The sequence below is a fragment of the Nerophis lumbriciformis genome, linkage group LG20 (assembly GCF_033978685.3).
Source record: "Nerophis lumbriciformis linkage group LG20, RoL_Nlum_v2.1, whole genome shotgun sequence".
NCBI lineage: Eukaryota > Metazoa > Chordata > Actinopteri > Syngnathiformes > Syngnathidae > Nerophis > Nerophis lumbriciformis.
The window spans coordinates 25937450-25960140 of record NC_084567.2 but is presented as its reverse complement, the minus strand read 5'-3'; the positions used below and the strand labels follow the sequence as shown (position 1 = coordinate 25960140).

At 39.8% G+C, this 22691-nt stretch overlaps 2 protein-coding genes across 6 annotated transcripts in view; one reads left to right on the top strand and one right to left on the bottom strand.

The window, feature by feature from the left end:
• The window catches only part of sptan1 (spectrin alpha, non-erythrocytic 1), an 87234-nt gene extending 80545 nt beyond the window's left edge, over window positions 1–6689 (top strand). For all 5 annotated transcript variants that reach the window (XM_061980699.2, XM_061980698.2, XM_061980696.2 and 2 more), the window contains 4 exons: window positions 1695–1748; window positions 1829–1975; window positions 6170–6317; window positions 6392–6689. In XM_061980699.2, coding sequence (XP_061836683.1) covers window positions 1695–1748; window positions 1829–1975; window positions 6170–6317; window positions 6392–6517 — 475 coding nt within the window. In that variant the 3' untranslated portion in view covers window positions 6518–6689. The remainder of the gene's footprint in view (window positions 1–1694; window positions 1749–1828; window positions 1976–6169; window positions 6318–6391) is intronic.
• Window positions 6690–7423: 734 nt separating this feature from the next.
• spag16 (sperm associated antigen 16) lies at window positions 7424–22691 on the bottom strand. Its single transcript, XM_061981055.2, has 3 exons — window positions 21761–22691; window positions 15115–15219; window positions 7424–9943 (listed from the first exon to the last, which is right to left on the bottom strand). The coding sequence occupies exons 1-3, from the start codon at window positions 22634–22636 to the stop codon at window positions 9296–9298; spliced, it is 1629 nt and encodes a 542-aa protein (XP_061837039.2). The 5' UTR covers window positions 22637–22691; the 3' UTR covers window positions 7424–9295.

Sequence of the window (22691 nt, the reverse complement as noted above, 5' to 3'; positions counted from 1 at the left end):
CCATACCTTGTTGCGCCACAAATCATGTTGCTCTACATATCATATGTAGCGCCACGTGTCATGTTGCACTGTATATCATGATGCACTGTGACATATCATGTTATGCCACATATTATGCTGTACAGCCACATGTTTCACCACATATCAAGCACCACCACATATGCTGTGCAGCGACATGTTGCACCACATATCATTAAGCACCACTACATATCATGTTGCGCCATATGTCATGTTGTACAGCCACATGTTGTGCCACGTATCATGTTTCACCACATATCATGATTCACTGCCACGCATCATGTTTCCGCCACATATGCTGTGTAGCCACATGTTGCACTATGTATCATGTTGCACCGCCACATATCATGTTGCACCACATGTAATGCAATGCAGCCACATGTTGTTCCGCATATCATGTTGCACTACATATCATGTTGCACTACATATGTTGCACTACATATCATGATGCACTACATATCATGTTGCACTACATATCATGTTGCACTACATATCATGTTGCACTACACATCATGTTGCACTAAATATCATGTTGCACTACATATGTTGCACTACATATCATGATGCACTACATATCATGTTGCACTACATATCATGTTGCACTACATATCATGTTGCACTACATATCATGTTGCACTACATATCATGATGCACTACATATCATGATGCACTACATATCATGTTGCACTACATATCATGTTGCACTACATATCATGATGCACTACATATCATGATGCACTACATATCATGTTGCACTACATATCATGATGCACTACATATCATGTTGCACTACATATCATGTTGCACTACATATCATGTTGCACTAAATATCATGTTGCACTACATATGTTGCACTACATATCATGTTGCACTACATATCATGATGCACTACATATGTTGCACTACATATCATGTTGCACTACATATCATGATGCACTACATATCATGATGCACTACATATCATGATGCACTACATATCATGTTGCACTACATATCATGATGCACTTCATATCATGATGCACTACATATCATGTTGCACTACATATCATGTTGCACTACATATCATGTTGCACTACATATCATGATGCACTACATATCATGATGCACTACATATCATGTTGCACTACATATCATGTTGCACTACATATCATGATGCACTACATATCATGATGCACTACATATCATGTTGCACTACATATCATGTTGCACTACATATCATGATGCACTACATATCATGTTGCACTACATATCATGATGCACTTCATATCATGATGCACTACATATCATGTTGCACTACATATCATGTTGCACTACATATCATGTTGCACTACATATCATGATGCACTACATATCATGATGCACTACATATCATGTTGCACTACATATCATGTTGCACTACATATCATGATGCACTACATATCATGATGCACTACATATCATGTTGCACTACATATCATGATGCACTACATATCATGTTGCACTACATATCATGTTGCACTACATATCATGTTGCACTACATATCATGTTGCACTACATATCATGATGCACTACATATCATGTTGCACTACATATCATGTTGCACTACATATCACGCTGCGCCTGCATAGATAGGTCGTGGAGTCCTAAGAGTCAACATGGTCAGCATCTGTCCACAAGTTTTTGCTTCTCCTCCCAGGAACACGACAGGCGTGACAGAGGAGGCTCTGAAGGAGTTCAGCATGATGTTCAAGTATGTGACCTTTGCCAACATCTCGCTGTTGTATTCATGCCATGCCGGAACATTCATCATCTGCCTTTCTTGTCCTAAAGACACTTTGACAAAGAGAAGTCAGGCCGTCTGAACCACCAGGAGTTCAAGTCATGCTTGCGCTCGCTGGGTTACGACCTTCCAATGGTGGAAGAGGGGGAACCTGATCCTGAGTTTGAGGCCATACTCGACACCGTTGATCCAAACAGGTGTGTCACTCATTCACACGCACCAGTCTTTCTCTAAAATATTAAACAATATGCTTTAAAGCCATGATTATTACCAACAATCTATGGAACATCTTCTTTGCAAGTATTACTAATACCATATATTCTGGACTAGGGTTGTACGGTATAGCGGTATTAGTATAGTATCGCGATACTAATGAATCATATTCGGTACTATACCGCCTCTGAAAAGTACCGGTCCGCCACCCCTAAACATGCTTCACTACACACCGTAGCTCACCGACGTCAAAATGTAAGCAAACGCCATTGGTGGATCTACACCTAACATCCACTGTAATGATATCAAGTACAGACACGTATCTAGTCAATACTGCTATGATTACATATATATTTTTTGGCATCAGAACATCTTCTTTCGTTTTTTTTTTAAATGTATATTATGTTTATAAACTCAGGAAATACGTCCCTGGACACATGAGGACTTTGAATATGACCAATGTATGATCCTGTAACGACTTGGTATCAGATCGATACCTGAATGTGTGGTATCATCCAAAACTTATGTAAAGTATCAAACAACAGAAGAATAAGTGATTATTACAATTTAACAGAAGTGTAGATAGAACATGTTAAAAGAGAAAGTAAGCAGATATTAACAGTAAATGAACAAGTAGATTAATAATTCGTTTTCTACCAATTGTCCTTAATAATGTTGACAAAATAATAGAATGGAAAATGACACAATATGTTACTGCATATGTCAGCAGCTAAATTAGGAGCCTTTGTTTGTTTACTTACTAATAAAAGACAAGTTGTCTTTCATGTTCACTATTTTATTTAAGGACAAACTTGCAATAAGAAACATATGGTCAATGTACCCTAAGACTTTTTGTTAAAATAAAGCCAATAATGCAATTTTTGTGGTCCCGTTTATTTAGAAAAGTACCGAAAAGTATGGAGACAACACTATTCTGGACTAATAGTCACTACTTTTTTTCCAAGCTTTGAACCCTGCGGCTTATACAGAGGTGCAGCTAATCGGTGGATTTTTCTTTGCAAGAGGCTGAATTATGGAATGGATTTAGCAAAGAAATCAAACAATATAATACAATTATCCACTTTAAGATACTGTTCCAACTCAATGTTTACAAAGTACAAGTAAGAAGAATCCTGATAAACATCTGATAAACCAAGGATGAATGAAGTAAATCAATGACTTTTCTGTTTTATTGGTTTTACGCTCTAAATCTGATAACACACATATTGAACTACCGGTACTCAAAATGTGTATTGGTTAACCTCGGACAACTTTATTTTTAGGTTTATCCAAGGTTCTTTAGCAGAAGATGATTCATTTGAGTAACAGGACAGAAACTTGTCACTTGCACTGTCTTCATTGCACTAAATGCACTGAGTATGAGAAATGTAATTTTTGTTTACTGTGTGTAACATATGGAGAATGTAAATTATATGACACCTTGAACCTTGAAAGTAACAGGAGTGAGTTTTATCATAGAATTAATAAATACATTAAAACATTAATGCTAAAGCACATTTATTAAAAAACATATTACAGTGATTCAACTAACACATTTATTTTCAAAAGGAAGAAATAACAATACAAAACAAGATGAGGATCCAATGCTGAAGTTGAACTGAAATCCTGGAATTTTTTTTAGAATTGTTGAAGTAGAACACACAATTCCTAAACAGGCTGAATATTTTGAAGTTGGAACAGTTTGAATCAGATGACAGATGTGGCAGTTGTGGAACTGTCCCATTGATTTCAATGGGAATTTCCAAAACAGTTGGGAATTTCAGGAAAAGCGGGAATTTTTTTGAACATGGTCTGAATGAGTTGAAATGGTTGGTGTTGGAATTTTTCAAATCGGTCGAGAAATGTTGTAGTAGTAACATGTTGAATTGAGAAATGGTATTACGGAATTCCTGGAATTTCGGGAAAACCGGCAATTTTTCCAGTTCAAAAAACAACTTGTTTTTTTTGTCCTGATTAAGAGGAATGTTTTGACGGTGGAACGGTTGAAATCCGTTGAAAAATGTGGAAGGAGTAGTCGCCAGAAAAAAGGGTGGAAATAGGGCTCTGGAAAAGCAGGAAGTCTGGAAAATTATGGAACTCTTTTGAAATTGGAAAAATTATAGTTTAAATTTCCAGGATGGTGAAATGTGTTGAAGGTGGAATTGTTTGAATCGGTTGAAAAATGTGGAAATGGTGGAAGTTTGAAAAATGGTCAATTAATTTTGAATGGGAAAAATGTCCCGTAAAACCTGGAATTCTGGGAATTCTGGGAATTTTTTGGAATTTGTCAAGGGAAAGCCCGCGATTCCTGAATAGGCTGAACAGTTTGAAGTTGAAACCGTTTGAATCGGGTGAAAAATGTGGAAGGTAGAGCGCGCCAAAATCTGGAGAATAATAATAAGTTTAAATAGATGAATTTTGGTGTAGAAAACCATATGTGTGAATGCTTTGGAGCAGTCACACAAAAATTAGTGTTGTGATTTATGTGTTGAGATTTTAACCCCCAGTTATAGTTGAAATTAGAGATCAATCAGTTCCTTTATTGTCATTGTCATAATAACACTTAAGTCATACATGAACAATGAGATTTTGTTTGAGCTTTGTCCAGCGGCATAGAAACTGCATTGACGTGCAGGTTGACAATAGTTTACATTTTAGCATTGTCAGGAAGATCGCGATAAGAGAGACGTGGGGGTGGGAACAGTCATATGTCTGATGGGTGTTACGTTGATGTTGCAGCAATGCAATGTCCAGAGCACAATTATTGAGGTGGTGAAGAGTGAGGTAATAAGATGGTCCGGGGCAGCAAAGGGGCAGGCTGTTCATTTAGCAGTCTCACAGCCTGAGGATACAGACTGTGAGACATTCTGGTGGTCCTGGCGCCAATCTATCTATACCTCCTTCCAGAGGGTAGCAGGTTGAAGAGGCCATGTGCTGGGTGGTATCTGTCCTTCAGGATGTTGTGTACTCGCTTTAGGCAGCGAGTTGTGTACATGGCACTCATCTCTGGGAGTATCGTCCTTGTAACCACTTGCTGGAGGGCCTGTTGGTTTGCTTTAGTGCAGCTAGCAAACCACACTAAAAATCCGTAAGTGAGGACACTGCTGATGGCACAGTTGTAAAAGTTGACCATTGATTTCTGCACATTTTAGTTTCCTCAAAAAAAAAGACGTTGTTGGGCTTTCCGACATGAGATGTCCGATAATGGCTTTTTTGCCGATATCCGATATTCCGATATTGTCCAACTCTTAATTACCGATTCTAATATCAACCGATACAGATATATACAGTCGTGGAATTAACACATTATTATGCCTCATTTTGTTGTGATGCCCCGCTGGATGCATTAAACAATGTAACAAGGTTTTCCAAAATAAATCAACTCAAGTTATGGAAAAAAAATGCCAACATGGCGCTGCCATATTTATTGTTCAAGTCACAAAGTGCATTATTTTTTTTAACATGCCTCAAAACAGCAGCTTGGAATTTGGGACATGCTCTCCCTGAGAGAGCATGATGAGGTTGAGGTGGGGGGGCAGGTTAGAGGGTAGCGGGGGGTGTATATTGTAGCGTCCCGGAAGAGTTAGTGCTGCAAGGGGTTCTGGGTATTTGTTCTGTTGTGTTTATGTTGTGTTACGGTGCGGATGTTCTCCCGAAATGTGTTTGTCATTCTTGTTTGGTGTGGGTTCACAGTGTGGCGCATATTTGTAACAGTGTTAAAGTTGTTTATACGGCCACCCTCAGTGTGATGTGTATGGCTGTTGACCAAGTATGCTTGCATTCACTTGTGTGTGTGAAAAGCCGTAGATATTATGTGGCTGGGCCGGCACGCAAAGGCAGTGCCTTTAAGGCATTTTATTTTTTGAAACCGATACCGATAATTTTGAAACAGATACCGATCATTTCCAATATTACATTTTAAAGCATTTATCGGCCGATAATATCGGCAGTTTGATATTCTCGGACATCTCTAGTTGAAATGTGATCAAATATACAGAAAGAATAAAGAAGTGGACTTTTGTTGGTGAATGATGCAACTTTCTGTGGACCACATGACTTGTGGAATATTCTTCAGAGGGAGTGATGTGTCAGGGTAGCAGGGCTAAAGTGTGAATTGTAATGACATTGTTATTGTTTCAGGAAAATATTTCAAAATGATGCTTAATGAACTGTTACAGGGATGGTAACGTGTCTCTGCAAGAATACATGGCCTTCATGATCAGCCGTGAGACAGAAAACGTCAAATCCAGCGAGGAGATCGAGAGCGCATTCCGAGCTTTAAGTACGGAGAACAAGCCGTACGTGACTAAAGAAGAGCTTTATCAGGTGAGTAGAGTGCTGCTTGTGCACGTTCTTCACTGTCACAACTGCTTCTTCACCTTCCTCTGCTGCTCCTACAGAACCTGACCAAGGAACAAGCAGATTACTGCCTCTCGCACATGAAGCCCTACCTTGACAATAAGGGCCGGGAGCTGCCGTCAGCGTTTGACTTTGTGGAATTCACTCGTTCACTCTTCGTTAACTAACCCTTCCTTTGCCCAACTAAGCAACACACCCCTCACACTGAAAGCGTGCATGACTACATCGACTAGCACTACTTAGCTCTGTACTTAATGTGTCTGTGCTTGTCATCATAATAATTTAATAGCATCACATAACTTCACTGCAGTGTGCTTCAATAAATGTTGCCTACAACTACTTGGAAGTCGTACTTTTCATTTTGAATCCATATTCAAGTATTACTTAAACTGGTTCTATCTACACAAATGTCCATGCATACACGTTCCCCTCTCAGTCTATTCTACAGTGCTGGCAAGAAGAGGATCATCCATAGTCTAACTTTGTTCCTGTGGGTGTGCTCTGGGAGTACTTCTATACAGGGGAACAAGGAACAGCATATACAGTCGCGGTCAAAAGTTTACATACACTTGTAAAGAACCACAGAACTTTCCTCCAGAAGGTTTTGGCCATGTGAAACAAAAATGGAGCTGTTTGGCCACAATACCCAGTTGAAGGAGAAAAGGTGAGGCCTTTAATCCCAGGAACACCACACCTACCGTCAAGCATGGTGGTGGTAGTATTATATGTCAATGCGAATCAGGCTTGTAGGGATGAAATAGCCTCTGTTTTTTCCTGACCTAACGTATACTCCACTCTACCCTGGTATTGAGCATTGTATAACGGATAAACCACACAAACCTCGGCTATGTATATATATATATATATATATATCCATCCATCCATTTTCTACCGCTTGTCCCTGTCAAGGTCGCGGTGGGTGCTAGAGCCTCTCAGTTGCATTCGGGCGGGGTACACTCTGGACAAGTCGCCACCTCATCGTAGGGCCAACACAGATAGACAACATTCACACACATACATATATACATATATATATATATATATATATATACATCTGAAAAAAAACGGTACAGAAGCCTTTAACTCTACATTTTTAACTTGAATAAACTCATCCATACTACTAAAACATGCACTGCAAAAACTGAAATCTAAGTAAGATTAAATATGTCAAATAAGGGTGATATTTGCTTATTTTCTGTCTGATAAGATAATTCTTCTCACTAAGCAGATTATATGTTAGAGTGTTTTACTTGTTTTAAGTGTTTTGGTCCTAAATGATCTCAGTAAGATATTACAGCTTGTTGCTGAGATTTTATGACCTATATTGAGTAAAACATGCTTGAAACTAGAATATCAACTGATGCAAAGCTGTGTCATCAACACTCACAAGTATAAAACTACTTTTTTAAAGTAATAATTTCTTATTTCAAGCATGAAAAAAAAATCATGACTTTGACACAATTGTCTCATATTAAAATAGATGACAGACTTTGCTGTTTTATTTTCAATTAAACAATAGAAAATACGTACTCATATAGTAGTACAGTTGTTATTAGTGAGAATATACTTACTTTAAGGTATTTTTGGGTTCATTGAGGTTAGCTAATTAGGGACCGCAATGTCCCTTTGGGACAGAGGACCCTATTGTATTTCGTGCGTTTTATTATTATTATTCCGCCGCCTCTTTGAGCTGTAATTTGACCCCCTTAACATGCTTCAAAACTCACCATATTTGACACACACATCAGGACTGGCAAAAATTGCCATTTAATAAAAAACCAAACCCCAAATCTCAAAATTGCGCTCTAGCGCCCCCTAGGAAAAAAACTGACAAAACTGCTTTTAACTTCCGGTAGGAATGTCGTAGAGACATGAAACAAAAACCTCTATGTAGGTCTGACTTAGACCTAGATTTCATACATAGACAGCCTACAGCAAAAATCAACAGGAAGTTTGCAATTCCCCCTTCAGAACAAAAGTTTGCTAAAAACAAGTCACTTTTGCCTCTTTGAGCTGTAAGTTGACCCCCTTAACATGCTTCAAAACTCACCAAACTGGACACACACATCAGGACTGGCAAAAATTTCGATCTAATAAAAAACCCAACCCCAAAACTCAAAATTGCGCTCTAGCGCCCCTTAGGAAGAAAACACACAACTGCTCCTAGGAAGAAAACAGACAAAACTGCCTGTAACTTCAAGTAGGAATGTCTTAGAGACATGAAACAAAAACCTCTCTGTAGGTCTCACTTAGACCTACATTTCATATATTGACAACCCCCAGCAAAAATCAACAGGAAGTTTGCAATTCCCCCTTAAAAACAAAAGTTTTGTAAAAACTGGTCACCTTTTTTCAAACATTATCTCCTCTGAGCGCGTTTGTCGTGTCGGCTTCAAACTAGCACAGGAGAGAGATTGAACCCTTCTGATTAAAAGTTGACAAAAGAGTTTTAATTACTGCTATGGTTTGGATTTTATGTGCCGTCAAAGTCGGTTCCGTCCATCGCTGCTTGCAGCTTTAATTTTACTTGTTTTGGAAAGTCTTGACAAGCCAAATTTTCTTGTTCTATTGGCAGATAATTTTGCTTAGTTCAAATAAAATACCCCTCATTTTTGTTTTTGAACACTGGCTTTTTGCAGTGTGTTACATGGTTCATATTCCATATATTTTTTGGTATGGCTAATATCACATTCAGATAAGTGTGTTTTGCTCTTCTCTCTCCCCTCCCAGGAGACAGGCTTTGCCCCAAACCCTCTTCTTTTTCCGAAAAGTTATAAAATTGTGGAAGAGTTCTTTGTCTCGCTCTCTCTTGCTGTCCTCTAGTAGTGTGTAAATGTGTTTGTGTATAGTATTGCTCCAGCGATGGACATGTGGGGACATAAATGAAGGTATTTGGAGAGGTACTCACTGAAGGCCTAGGTGGGAAACGCACGGCCTGCCACTGGTCATGTGCAGATATTAATGAGACCATCACTACCTGCTGACATTACAGTCTTCCCCTTGTGGTCAAAGGTGATAGTGTTCACGCTGCCCTTGTGTCCTGACAAGGTGCAGACTGTGCAAGAATCCACGTCCACCAGCCGAACCAAACCGTCGCTGCTCGCCACTGCCAACATCTTCCCAGACGGACTCAAAGCCACCTGGTTGGCGCTCGGCGGCCCGGCGTCTATTGTGCGTATGGGCGACGTGTGTCTCCTGATGTCCCACACGTTGACTGTCCCACGCGTGTCGCAGGAAGCCACGACTTCCCCGGCCAAGCCGAAGACGGCGTGGTTGCAGGGATGCTGGTGTCCGTGGAAGGAGGCGGCGCACACTCCCAGCCTGATGTCCCACAGGCCCAGCGTCCTGTCCGCCGAGGACGTGAGGACAGAGTTGGACGCGCGCTGGAAGCAGACGCTGTTGACGGAGGCGCTGTGGCGGCGCATCGTGAGGCGGCAACTCTGGCTGTTCAGGTCCCACAGCTTGGCAGTTTTATCGGAGGAGCAGGAGGCCAGCAGGTGACCGCACGAGTGGAAGGAGCAGCCCCAGGTGGGATTGCTGTGGCCTGACAACGTCAACACACAACGTCCACAGGAAAAGTCCCACAGTCTCACCTGCAAAGAGTAAAAGTTACATGAATGGAAAAAAAATCCAATAAAGTCAGATATTCCTAAAACAGGAGTCTTCAACATTTTCCAGGCCAAAGACCCCCAAACTGAAGTAGAGCTGGAGCAAATACCCAACTTATATATTCTTAACAGGCCTGGGCAATTTTTTGACTCGGGGTCCAAATTTAGAGAAAAAAATGTGTCTGGGGGCCGGTATATCTGTTTTTAGGAACACTAATACAAAACCTCACAATAATGTCTGATTGAATGTTATGACGAGAGATGTCCGATAATGGCTGTTTTGCTGATATCCGATATTCCAATATTGTCCAACTCTTAATTACCGATTCCGATATCAACCGATACCGATATATACAGTCGTGGAATTAACACATTATTATGCCTAATTTTGGGCGGTGAGGGGGTGGGGGGGGGCACCGGGGGGTGTATATTGTAGCATCCCAGAAGAGTTAGTGCTGCAAGGGGTTCTGGGTATTTGTTCTGTTGTGTTTATGTTGTGTTACGGTGCGGATGTTCTCCCGAAATGTGTTTGTCATTCTTGTTTGGTGTGGGTTCACAGTGTGGCGCATATTTGTAACAGTGTTAAAGTTGTTTATACGGCCAACCTCAGTGTGACCTGTATGGCTGTTGACCAATTATGCTTTGCATTCACTTGTGTGTGTGAAAAGCCGCAGATATTATGTGATTGGGCCAGCACGCAAAGGCAGTGCCTTTAAGGTTTATTGGCACTCTGTACTTCTCCCTACGTCCGTGTACACAGCGGCATTTTAAAAAGTCATACATTTTACTTTTTGAAACAGATACCGATAATTTCCGATATTACATTTTAAAGTATTTATCGGCCGATAATATCAGCAGTCCGATATTATCGGACATCTCTAGTTATGACAAACCGCCTTAAAAACTGAATTTAATTTTAAAAATTTTTACTGAATGAGACACCCAGAATGTACATAAAAATAAAGAATGTGGGATTTACAATATTAACTATGAACGATAAAACACTGAATATTGACAACATATGAACGTCACACCCCCTTTTTGCAATCAAGTGAAACGCAACAAAAATGCAACAAACAGCCAAATATGAACGTGAAATGTAAAAAATAAACGCACCTACAATCTGAAAAATCTGATATATCACTAAGCTTTAGAACTTTGTTGTAAAAATCTCCTTCTGCGTCTGTCCCTGACACCGCATTTCAGGCTGGCCGCTCTGGAAACACTCTGTGGAAACGCTCCCCACCCACACTGCTTGGTGCCTCGTCTGAGCTGCTGTGACTTATATTACCAAAGTAACTATCATGCAAAAGCGCAGATTCCAACCATTGAAATACTTTGTATAGTTCAAGACTTACGCTCATTTAAAAAAATCACTGCACATCATAATGGCAGCTACAGTTTCCATCTTAAAGATCTAAAAAAATGACAAGCTTACGGACCGCAGGCGGCCCCCGAGCCTTAATTTGCCTAGGTCTACATTATAATAATACAATATTGCGGCGTTAATAACTAGCGGGCAACTAGCGTGCTAATTGCTAGATGATAACTGGCGCCCTAATCGCTAGATGACCACCGTGCGCTAATCGTGAGGTGACAACACTAACCGCTAGCTCACAAAATGGTAAATGGTAAATGGGTTGTACTTGTATAGCGCTTTTCTACCTTTTTTAAGGAACTCAAAGCGCTTTGACGCTATTTCCAATTCACCCATTCACACATTCACACACTCACAACTGGAGCGCTAATCGCTAGCTGGCAACTTGTGTCGCTAATCGCTAGCTATCTTAAATGTTGACATGAATAAATGATAAATATGTATTGATGTGTTTATGTTAAACATGAAAGTAAAGTGGCCATGCCACTGCTATTTATAAACTACACTACAGTGTGTTGGATTATTGTTGACATTTATTTTAGGACATTTAAATTGGTTAAAAAAATGGCATGGGGAATATTAAAAAAAAATTTTTTTAAAAGCCTAATCAATCAAAAAATGTCACAATCCCTCAGCAGTACCTCCTGCTGAAGATCACTGTCCTAAAATGTTAGGACTACATAATGTATCCAGCTTGACAAATACAATCAACACATTAGATAGAAAAAATACGTTATACATTGTATATATCAGAAAAACAATTTCTTTATTAGAATGATATATGCAGACTTTAGGGACACCCAGTATGTTATATGTTACGTAGACCCTAATGTAATGTCGCTTGAATACGTAGTGAGAACAGACGCACCTGCAGAAACATATTTAGGGGCGGCATCAATTTTTTTCGGGGGGGCTACCAAAAATGTATTCCCGTCGCGGTAGCTCGCACGCTTGTTAAAGCTTTAATGCTGTTTTTTGTCTGTTCACAACTGATTACTACATGTAAGACAAACACTTTATATTTGTGGTTATTATGAGGATATGGGGTAAGGTCCTGGGTTCGATCCCTGAGCTCAGAGTCTTTCTGTGTGGAGTTTGCATGTTCGTGGGTTCCCTCCGGGTACTCCGGCTCCCTCCCACCTCCAAAGACATGCACCTGGGGATAGGTTGATTGGCAACACTAAATTGGCCCTAGTGTGTGAATGTGAGTGTGAATGTTGTCTGTTTATCTGTGTTGGCCCTGCGATGAGGTGGCGACTTGTCCAGGGTGTACATCACCTTCCGCCCGAATCCAGCTGAGATAGGCTCCAGCACCCCCCGCGACCCCGAGAGGGACAAGCGGTAGAAAATGGATGGATAAGGAAATGTGTTTAAAAAATGTTTGGCCTTTATCGTGTCTGAAAAATGAAAGAGTTGGCCATATTTATGCTATTATAGATCCAATGTTCCATCCATCTGTCCATTTTCTACCGCTTATTCCCTTCGGGGTCGCGGGGGGGCGCTGGAGCCTATCTCAGCTACAATCGGGCGGAAGGCGGTGTACACCCTGGACAAGTCACCACCTCATCACAGAGCCAACACAGATAGACAGACAACATTCACACTCACATTCACACACTAGGGCCAATTTAGTGTTGCCAATCAACCTATCCCCAGGTGCATGTATTTGGAGGTGGGAGGAAGCCGGAGTACCCGGAGGGAACCCACGCAGTCACGGGGAGAACATGCAAACTCCACACAGAAAGAACCCGAGCGCAGAATCGAACCCAGGACCTTCCTAGTCAGTGGCCTAGTGGTTAGAGTGTCCGCCCTGAGATCGGTAGGTTGTGAGTTCAAACCCCAGCCGAGTCATACCAAAGACTATAAAAATGGGACCCATTACCTCCCTGCTTGGCACTCAGCATCAAGGGTTGGAATTGGGGGTTAAATCACCAAAAAAGTATTCCCAGGCGCGGCCACCGCTGCTGCCCACTGCTCCCCTCACCTCCCAGGGCGTGGAACAAGGGGATGGGTCAAATGCAGAGGACAAATTACACCACACCTCATGTGTGTGTGACAATCATTGGTACTTTAATTTTAACTTCATATTGTGAGGCAGACACACTAACCCCTCTTCCACCGTGCTGCCTAGTGCTAAAATCTCTTTCTTCTTTAGAAGCTACATACAATATTACCTGTTATTTGTTCATGCACATAATAAATATTAATAAAGTGATTGGATGTATTCATTTAATCAATGTATTCTTGGTTGCCAAAAAGTGATGCAAAGAGATATTTTGATATCGACGCATCTCATCTGTGCATAAATGACTAGATGTACAGATGACATGTGTCAATATCAAAATATAGTTTTGAATCACTAAATTGTCAGCTTTTTAAAGGGTACCTCAACACGTAAACAGTACAGTATATGTACCTAATTATCGTATATGTAACTCTCTTGAATGAATACATCCAAACACTTTATTAATATTTATTACCGTATTTTTCGGACTATAAGTCGCAGTTTTTTCATAGTTTGGCCAGCGACTTATACTCAGGAGCGACTTATGTGTGAAATTATTAACACATTACCGTAAAATATCAAATAATATTATTTAGCTCATTCACGTAAGAGACTAGACGTATAAGATTTCATGGGATTTAGCGATTAGGAGTGACAGATTGTTTGTTAAACGTATAGCATGTTCTGTATGTTATAGTTATTTGAATGACTCTTACCATAATATGTTACGTTAACATACCAGGCACGTTCTCAGTTGGTTATTTATGCCTCATATAACATACACTTATTCAGCCTGTTGTTCACTATTCTTTATTTATTTTAAATTGCCTTTCAAATGTCTATTCTTGGTGTTGGGTTTTATCAAATAAATTTCCCCAAAAATGTGACTTATATATGTTTTTTTCCTTCTTTATTATGCATTTTCGGCCGGTGCGACTTATACTCCGGAGCGACTTATACACCGAAAAATACGGTATGTGCATTAACAAAGATCAGTTATTAATGCATGTAGACTCTAAACAAGAAAGAGGTTTTAGCACATTAACATCGGATCAATAACAGTCCTTTACGATCTCAATATTACCATAGAGATGGCCAACTGTTACTTGAATAATTTCAAACACATATCGTTACGATAACCACAACTATAAGGGTTCATAGTTAGTAATCAGTTGTGGACAGAAGAAGACCGAAAGCGATACACGTTTTGGCGACGCGGCGTCTGGAATACATTTTTGACATGAAATCGTTTTTTGGCGATCTCAGCAAATAATAGATTTGACTTATCGAGTTGTGTCCATGTCTGAATCAATGACTCGCCTGCTGATGGCATCATAGCAGCAAAAATTAAATGTCTTCACTTTCCCAGGTGTACACTTATTAAAGAAACATATTTAGGTTGTCGGTGACCTCCTTATCTCGCGAGGAAAAGCATCTGATTGGCTGTCGTTCGTAACTAAGCCACACCCCCCTTTCAATGTACGCCGTTATAGAACTGTGATTGGATATATTCCGAATTTGACCCAGCCATTGACGAGATGAAATTAAACATGATAGGATTTCGTTTTTGTCAACTTCTTTGTCTTGTATTGATATTTTTACTAACATGTCAGTTACTTGTTTTATCGTCTTTGTTTTGATTACTGATCATCTGATTTGTACCTGCTTTAATGTAAAAAATAAAAATAAAATGATAAAATGGGTGGATGAAAAAGTAATTTTAGCGAAATAAAACATGATAAAGTGAAAGGTGATGAAAGAAGACAAACTCACTGTGGTGTCACCGCTGGTGGTTGCCAGTTTACTTCCTCCTGGGTGGAAGCTGCAGCCTGACAGCCAATCAGAGTGTCCCTCACCTGTCAGCACCAACTGGCCCACCTGGTGACACATCGTAAAACATGACTGATGATGACTAATGAAGACTTCTTGGGGCATTTCATTAGCTTAGAGGATAAATAAATACTTTGGGTCCCGCACCGTCCTCTTAGACTTGAGCTGTCCGAGCTAGTCTGTGAGCAAGAACTGATGAAGCCTGCTAGGATGAGGAGTGGAATTTCTTCTAGAAAGACTGAACGGTCCAGTTGTGATGCATTCACTAACCTGAGAAAAGTGCATCAGTGTTATGTCCAAGGATGCACAGACTCAACTGTCAGCGCTGTGGTAATATCAACCACTTCTTTCCATTCAATGTTGGTTTTCGGCCTTGCCGCTTACGTGCAGTGATTTCTCCAGATTCTTTGAACCTTTTGATGATATTACAGACCTTAGATGGTGAAATCCCTGAATTCCTTGCAATAGCTCGTTGAGAAATGTTGTTCTTAAACTGTTCGACAATTTGCTCACTCATTTGTTCACAAAGTGGTGACCCTCGCCCCATACTTGTTTGTGAATGACTGGGCATTTCATGGAAGCTGCTTCTATACCCAATCATGGCACCCACCTGTTCCCAATTAGCATGTTCACCTGTGGGATGTTCCAAATAAGTGTTTGATGAGCATCCCTCTACTTTATCAGTCTTTTTTGCCACTTGTGCCAGCTATTTTTGAAACATGTTGCAGGCATCAAATTCCAAATGAGCTAATATTTGCACAAAATAACAAAGTTTTCCAGTTCGAACATTAAATATCTTGTCTTTGCAGTCTATTCAATTGAATATAAGTTGAAAAGGATTTGCAAATCATTGTATTCTGTTTTTATTTACCATTTACACGACGTGGCAACTTCATTGGTTTTGGGTTTTGTAAGTAAAAGTTTTGTGTGCACATAATTTAGTCTGTGCATCCTTGGACATAACAATTAGGGCATCACAAAAATTTTTTTTAAATGTGAATAAACATTTTTTTAATAAAAAGTGTGCTAACTGCCAAGATGGTGGAATCCATTGAAAAAGACTTGAGGCTACAATGTCCGTGATTGTCTTTCATTTATTGCAGATCCTAAAAGAATGAAGTGCTCAGGTTACCAAAGTGAATACACACATTCCTATAGGTCACCGGTGTCAAACTCAAGGCCCGGGGGCCAGATCTGGCCCGCGACATAATTTTATCTGGCCCGCAAACACCTGGAAATGATATGTGTCAATAAAGCATGTCATATTTTCTCAATAAATGTAATGGATTTTTTTCATTTTGACAGAAAAAATATATGTACCGCTTGAAATTGCATACCTTTTCAACTTTAATGGTATCCATTATTGCCACAAATATTACAGTATATTATAATACTTTCCAAACATTATACATTAACATTATATTTTTATCTAAATAAAATACTTAACTTTACATCAAACTACCCATCAAATTAATAAAAATGACAATACATTTTACGTTATTTACAGCATATATCTGTAAATTGAAAAAAAATACTACTGATTTTCGCATTAAAATTCTGGTTACTGAGCTGCCAGTTTTTGACTGTAATATCTACGGTTGTTGTTTTTAACGGTGTATTACTGTAAAGGGAAAGAAAGTACATTTGTTTTTACAATAGAAAAACTGGCAGCAAAGTTGCCAGAATAAAAAAGGAACTTTTACTGTTTTTCCATTAACAATATAATGTTGTTAAAAAAAATAAAAATACAACCCACCATATTTTACAGTAAAAATTGTTTAAATGTAAAGTTTTTACTGTAAAATCTACAGTCTACTTAAAACAATGTATATAATTAATAATGAAAACCAGAGGCAAATTCATACATTATTCGCTGTTACAAGCGGCCCTCTGATGGCAGCCAAAACTGCCATGTGGCCCTCAATGAAAATGAGTTTGACATCCCTCTTATAGGTGAATACAAATGAAAAACTACTATGGAAACTAAAAACTAAGTAGGAATATAAATAGTCATGCATCAGCTTTCACGCATTGCCAGAAATGACACATAGTGGTGAGGACATTCCTTACATGGCAAATCTCCCTGCACTCACCCACAACTTTCTAATTAAAACATTTATTTAAATTATACAAATATGTCATATATTCTTTGCAGAATGTGTTTAGTTATTTAGTGTGAATTGTGTTTGGAAATAATTATTTCTCATCATATTTTATGATAAAATATTTTTTTTATGAAACTTTTTTACATTATGTATTTTATGTGTACAGTAGTGGACTTGATACTAGACAGTGTTTGTAGGCAAAACACATATATTGTAAAAAAATAATGAAAAGCATATTGATATGCATTACATGTACTATGATAGGTGTTATTATACGTGTTAGGCATTATGTGTGATGATAAGCATGTGTTATGTGTGGTGTGTATTATGTCAGTGGTTCTATAACTTTTTTCACCAAGTATCTCAGAAAACCCTTGGCTCTACAAGTGCCACCATGATGACCAAAATTAAAATGCAGTAGCGTAGTAGTAATAGTATGCCTAAGTATACAATAAAAACAAGGCAGAGGTTTTATTTAACAAGTATATTTAATATTTATGCCCACTTTAAAGGGGAACTGCACTTTTTTGGGGGGATTTTGCCTATCATATACAATCCTTATGTAAGACGAGAACACATGTTTTTCTTTTTTTTATGCATTCTAAATATTAAATGAATGCAATCAAAAGTCTGTTTAAAATGGAGCTTATGGGAGTCGCTCTATTCTGCCTGTACTGTGCTTAAAACACCTCAAAACACATCCACTAATGTTGTATATACATGATGTAAGTATATATGTAATGTAGTAACAGGCACATTTATAATAGCATTTAATATTTGCGTATTTTCTTCATTTTAAGCATACGCGGCGCATTAATTTCACAAAAGCATCACAACGTTCGCTTTTTTCTTCGACAACATTACTGAGAACTACTAACTGCAGACTTCATGAGCGCCAACAAACATAATAAATAAAACATCACTTACTGCACAATGTCTGCTCTCACTGGGATGCTGACTGATAAGATGTTGATATATTCCCGTTTAGATGAAGAAAGACCCATGAATCCTCGCGAGAAAAAAGGGGGTGGAACCAAGTGTCTTTTTGTGTCTTTCTCGCCAATTCCCGGGTCTAAATTGGATGCCAAAGTTGACCAACTTGTCGAATTATGTCCTCATCCTTCTATCAAGGTGAGAGCTCGAATACACTTTCACGAGCTCCCAGGCGGTAAAGCAGCTCACCAACTCATGACGTCAATATAACAGCAACAAGCTAGTTATCTCTCTTTGACAATGTGCCACTATAGTTTGTCTGCGTTAGCGCTTATAATAACAATATCACTATTACTTTTATTTACGTTCATTTACGAGTTAGACTGCATCTAAAAAATACATCTGTCTTCTTGTCTTACATAATGATTGTGAACAATAGGCAAAATTCCCCCCAAAAAGTGCAGTTCCCCTTTAACGTTACATACAAAGTTTGAACAGTAATACTGTGTTCGAATATAGTAAAATAAAACACTAATCACTTAATTACTTATTTGGTGTACCACTAGATGGAGCCCACGTACCACAGTTTGAGAATCCCTGCATATGGGTTATGATATGCGTTATGTTGTGAAATGCGTTATGTGTTACATTTTGCTTTTGTCTTGTGTGTGACTACTTTATAGCAAATAATGAGGATTCATTTTAAACAAATAAATGTGTGTTATATGTGTTACATGTATTATGCGTTTTAGGTGTTATGCCTTTTAGTATTATTGCGTTGTGTTATAATAAATGGGTTGCACTTGTGTTGCCCGGCAAAATCGTTATCAAGCAAAGGACACAAAACTACTTGGGGGGTTCTTTATTCTGGAAGGTAAATATTGGTAGTTGAACCCTATATAAATGAAATAATAAAGGTTTAGGTCGGGGTATTCTCACAAGTTACAAAAGGAGGTGTTTCCTTTAAACCAGGGGTGTCAAACTCATTTTAGATCAGGGGCCACATGTAGAAAAATCTCCAAAGTGGGCCGGATTGGTGAAATCACGGCACGATAACTTAAAAATAAAGACAACTTCAGATTGTTTTCTTTGTTTAAAAATAGAACAAGCACATTCTGAAATTGTACAAATCATATTGTTGTTGGGTTTTTGTTTTTTTTACAATTACTTGTTGCGGTTAATAGTATGTGTACTTTATTTGTTGTTATATATATTTTCTGAATAAACTATGTGATAATGTTCATCAGTCAACTCATTGGTGTAATTTTCAATTTATCTAGATACAAAATTATATCAAAAAATATACATATGTAATTTGATCATTTTCCTCAACTGATGTACTAACATCATGTGGTTTATTTTGTACATATTAAAGTTAAAGTTAAAGTACCAATGATTGCCACACACACACTAGGTGTGGTGAAATTTGTCCTCTGCATTTGACCCATCCCCTTGTTCACCCCCTGGGAGGTGAGGGGAGCAGCGGGCAGCAGCGGTGCCCACTGCTCATCATTTTTGGTGATTTAACCCCCAATTCCAACCCTTGATGCTGAGTGCCAAGCAGGGAGGTAATGGCTCCCATTTTTAAAGTCTTTGGTATGACTCGGCCAAGGTTTGAACTCACAACCTACCGATCTCAGGGCGGACACTCTAACCACTAGGCCACACAATTTAGACTCGGTAATTGGCGAGAAAGACACAAAAAGACACTTGGTTCCACCCCCTTTTTTCTCGCGAGGATTCATGAGTCTTTTTTTCATCTAAACGGGAATATATCAACATCTTATCAGTCAGCATCCCAGTGAGAGCAGACATTGTGCAGTAAGTGATGTTTTATTTATTATGTTTGTTGGCGCTCATGAAGTCTGAGCGCCTGGATGTCGCAATAGAATTGCTATTGCGACATCCAGTGGACACATTTAGAACAGCTGTTTCTTTCATCCAAAAATTTCAGGTTAATTTTTATACTTAGCAAACTCATCCCGCGGGCTGGATGAAGCCTGATCCGGCCCTCGGGCCGTACATTTGACACCCTAGCTTTAAACAAAACACCTTATGTTCTGAAACTATCCATCCATCCATTTTGTACCGCTTGTCCCTTTTGGGGTTGCAGGGGGGTGCTGGAGCCTATCTCAGCTGCATTCGGGCGGAAGGCGGAGTACACCGTGGACAAGTCGCCACCTCATCGCAGGGTCAACACAGATAGACAGACAACATTCACACTCACATTCACACACTAGGGCCTTGATTGGACGACCCTGTAGATGTAAATAAGCCTTTGACTTCAATCTGGCACATTACCATTTTATATCATACTTGCCAACCTTGAGACCTCCGATTTCGGGGGGTGGGGGGAGGGGGTGGGGGTGGGCGTGGTCGGGGTGGGGCGGGGGCGTGGTTGGGGGCGTGGCTAAAAGGGGAGGAGTATATTTACAGCTAGAATTCACCAAGTCAAGTATTTCATATATATATATATAGATTATCTATATATATATAAATATGTATATATATATAGATAATATATATATATATATATATAAATAATAAATGATAAGAAATACTTGACGTTCAGTGAATTCCAGCAATATATATATATATATATATATATATATATATATATATATATATATATATATATATATATAAATATATGTATGTATTTTATTATATATATATATATATATATATATATATATATATATATATATATATATATATATATATATATATATATATATATATATATAAAATAAATACTTGAATTTCAGTGTTCATTTATTTACACATATACACACACATAACACTGATCTACTCATTGTTGAGTTAAGGGTTGAATTGTCCATCCTTGTTCTATTCTCTGTCACTATTTTTCGAACCATGCTGAACACCCTCTCTGATGATGCATTGATGTGTGGCACGCACAAAAGTGCTTTCATCAAATGCACTAGATGGCAGTATTGTCCTGTTTAAGAGTGTCACAACATTGCTGTTTACGGCAGACGCACTGCTTTACGGTATACAAAAACGTGACTGCTGTTGTTGTGTGTTGTTGCCGCACTGGCAGGACGTTAATGAAACTGCCTAACAATAAACCCACATAAGAAACCAAGAACTCGCCCTCCATCATTCTACAGTTATAACGTGATTGGGCAGGTATGCTGTTTATATTGTGGGTTAGCGGACTCAGGTCCTCATGGACCTGAGTCCGCCTGAATTTCGGGAGATTTTCGGGAGAAAATTTGTCCCGGGAGGTTTTCGGGAGAGGCGCTGAATTCCGGGAGTCTCCCGGAAAATCCGGGAGGGTTGGCAAGTATGTTTTATATGTTCATTAATGTGCATTAATGTACTATAACAAATGGCAACCTTCTATCAGGAGTTGTAATATACGTCTATAAACAAGCTTATTGGTGTGTTTAGTGGGACAGGTGAAAGTTAAGTTGGAGAAAATGCGGTAGTTTATGATATAATTAATGTTTCTGTCTGACCCGGTAGCAAAAGCGTCACGGACCGGTACCGGTCCCCGGACCGGTGGTTAGGGACCACAGGTTTACCTTTTCTGTGCTGGTGGGCAGCGCCCACAGTTTCCAGCTGCAGTCATCACCAGCAGAGGCCAGGAAGTTCCTGTGAGGATGGAGACTGATGCAGCTGATAGGAAGAACGTGAGCTTTGATGGAACAGAACAGCTTGAAGTTTGAAATTGTTTTGTCTTCTCTGGGTTGATGTTGTTCATACGTGAGTGGAAGGTTCTGGCAGACAGGCGCCTCAGGGGGGCTCTGGTGTCTGATGCTGCTCCGCCAAAGGTCGCTCGTCTTTTCCGACTTGGTTCTGTCCCGACTCGGTGGCTCTGAGGCGTTCAGAACTCGCTGGCTCTCCAGGCTGAGCAGCATCTTCTGCCTCATGGTGGCTTGGTACTTGTCGTCCAGACGTCTCAGCGCCGGCTCGTAGGACTCCAGACGCTTCTTCAGCCGCTTGATGTCTTCCAGCAGACGTTTTTTGTCGTCCACGAAGCGGCGGTGGTGCAGGAGGTGCAGGTCCCGGTCCCGCTGCACCCTCACCAGCTTGTCCCCGGCGGACAACACTTCCTCTTTCAAGGCGTTGGTCTCACCGAGGACCTTGTCCAGTTCGGAGCGGAGCCGCCGCTGGTGTGTGGCGGCGTCGGGCAGGACGAGGACGCCCGGCGCCGCAGGTGCGGTGATTAAGGGACCTGTCAGGACTTTGTGAGCGAAGCCGTACCATTCCGCCTCAAACGAGTCCAGAGTCCGACTCATGCCAAGTCTCCGCAGGAAGTTCCTGAGAAAGTCGTCTACTGTCTCTGGAATGTTGTCTGACGGTTCTTCTCTGAACGCTTCAGCAGAAGAGAAGACGGAAGACACCCTCGCCTCCTCTTTAAAGTCCTCATCTTCCCTCTCTTTCACTTGTGCCGACATGTTGTCCTCCAGCGGCTTCGTGGTTACAGGTTGCTATAGTAACCGCACACACAGT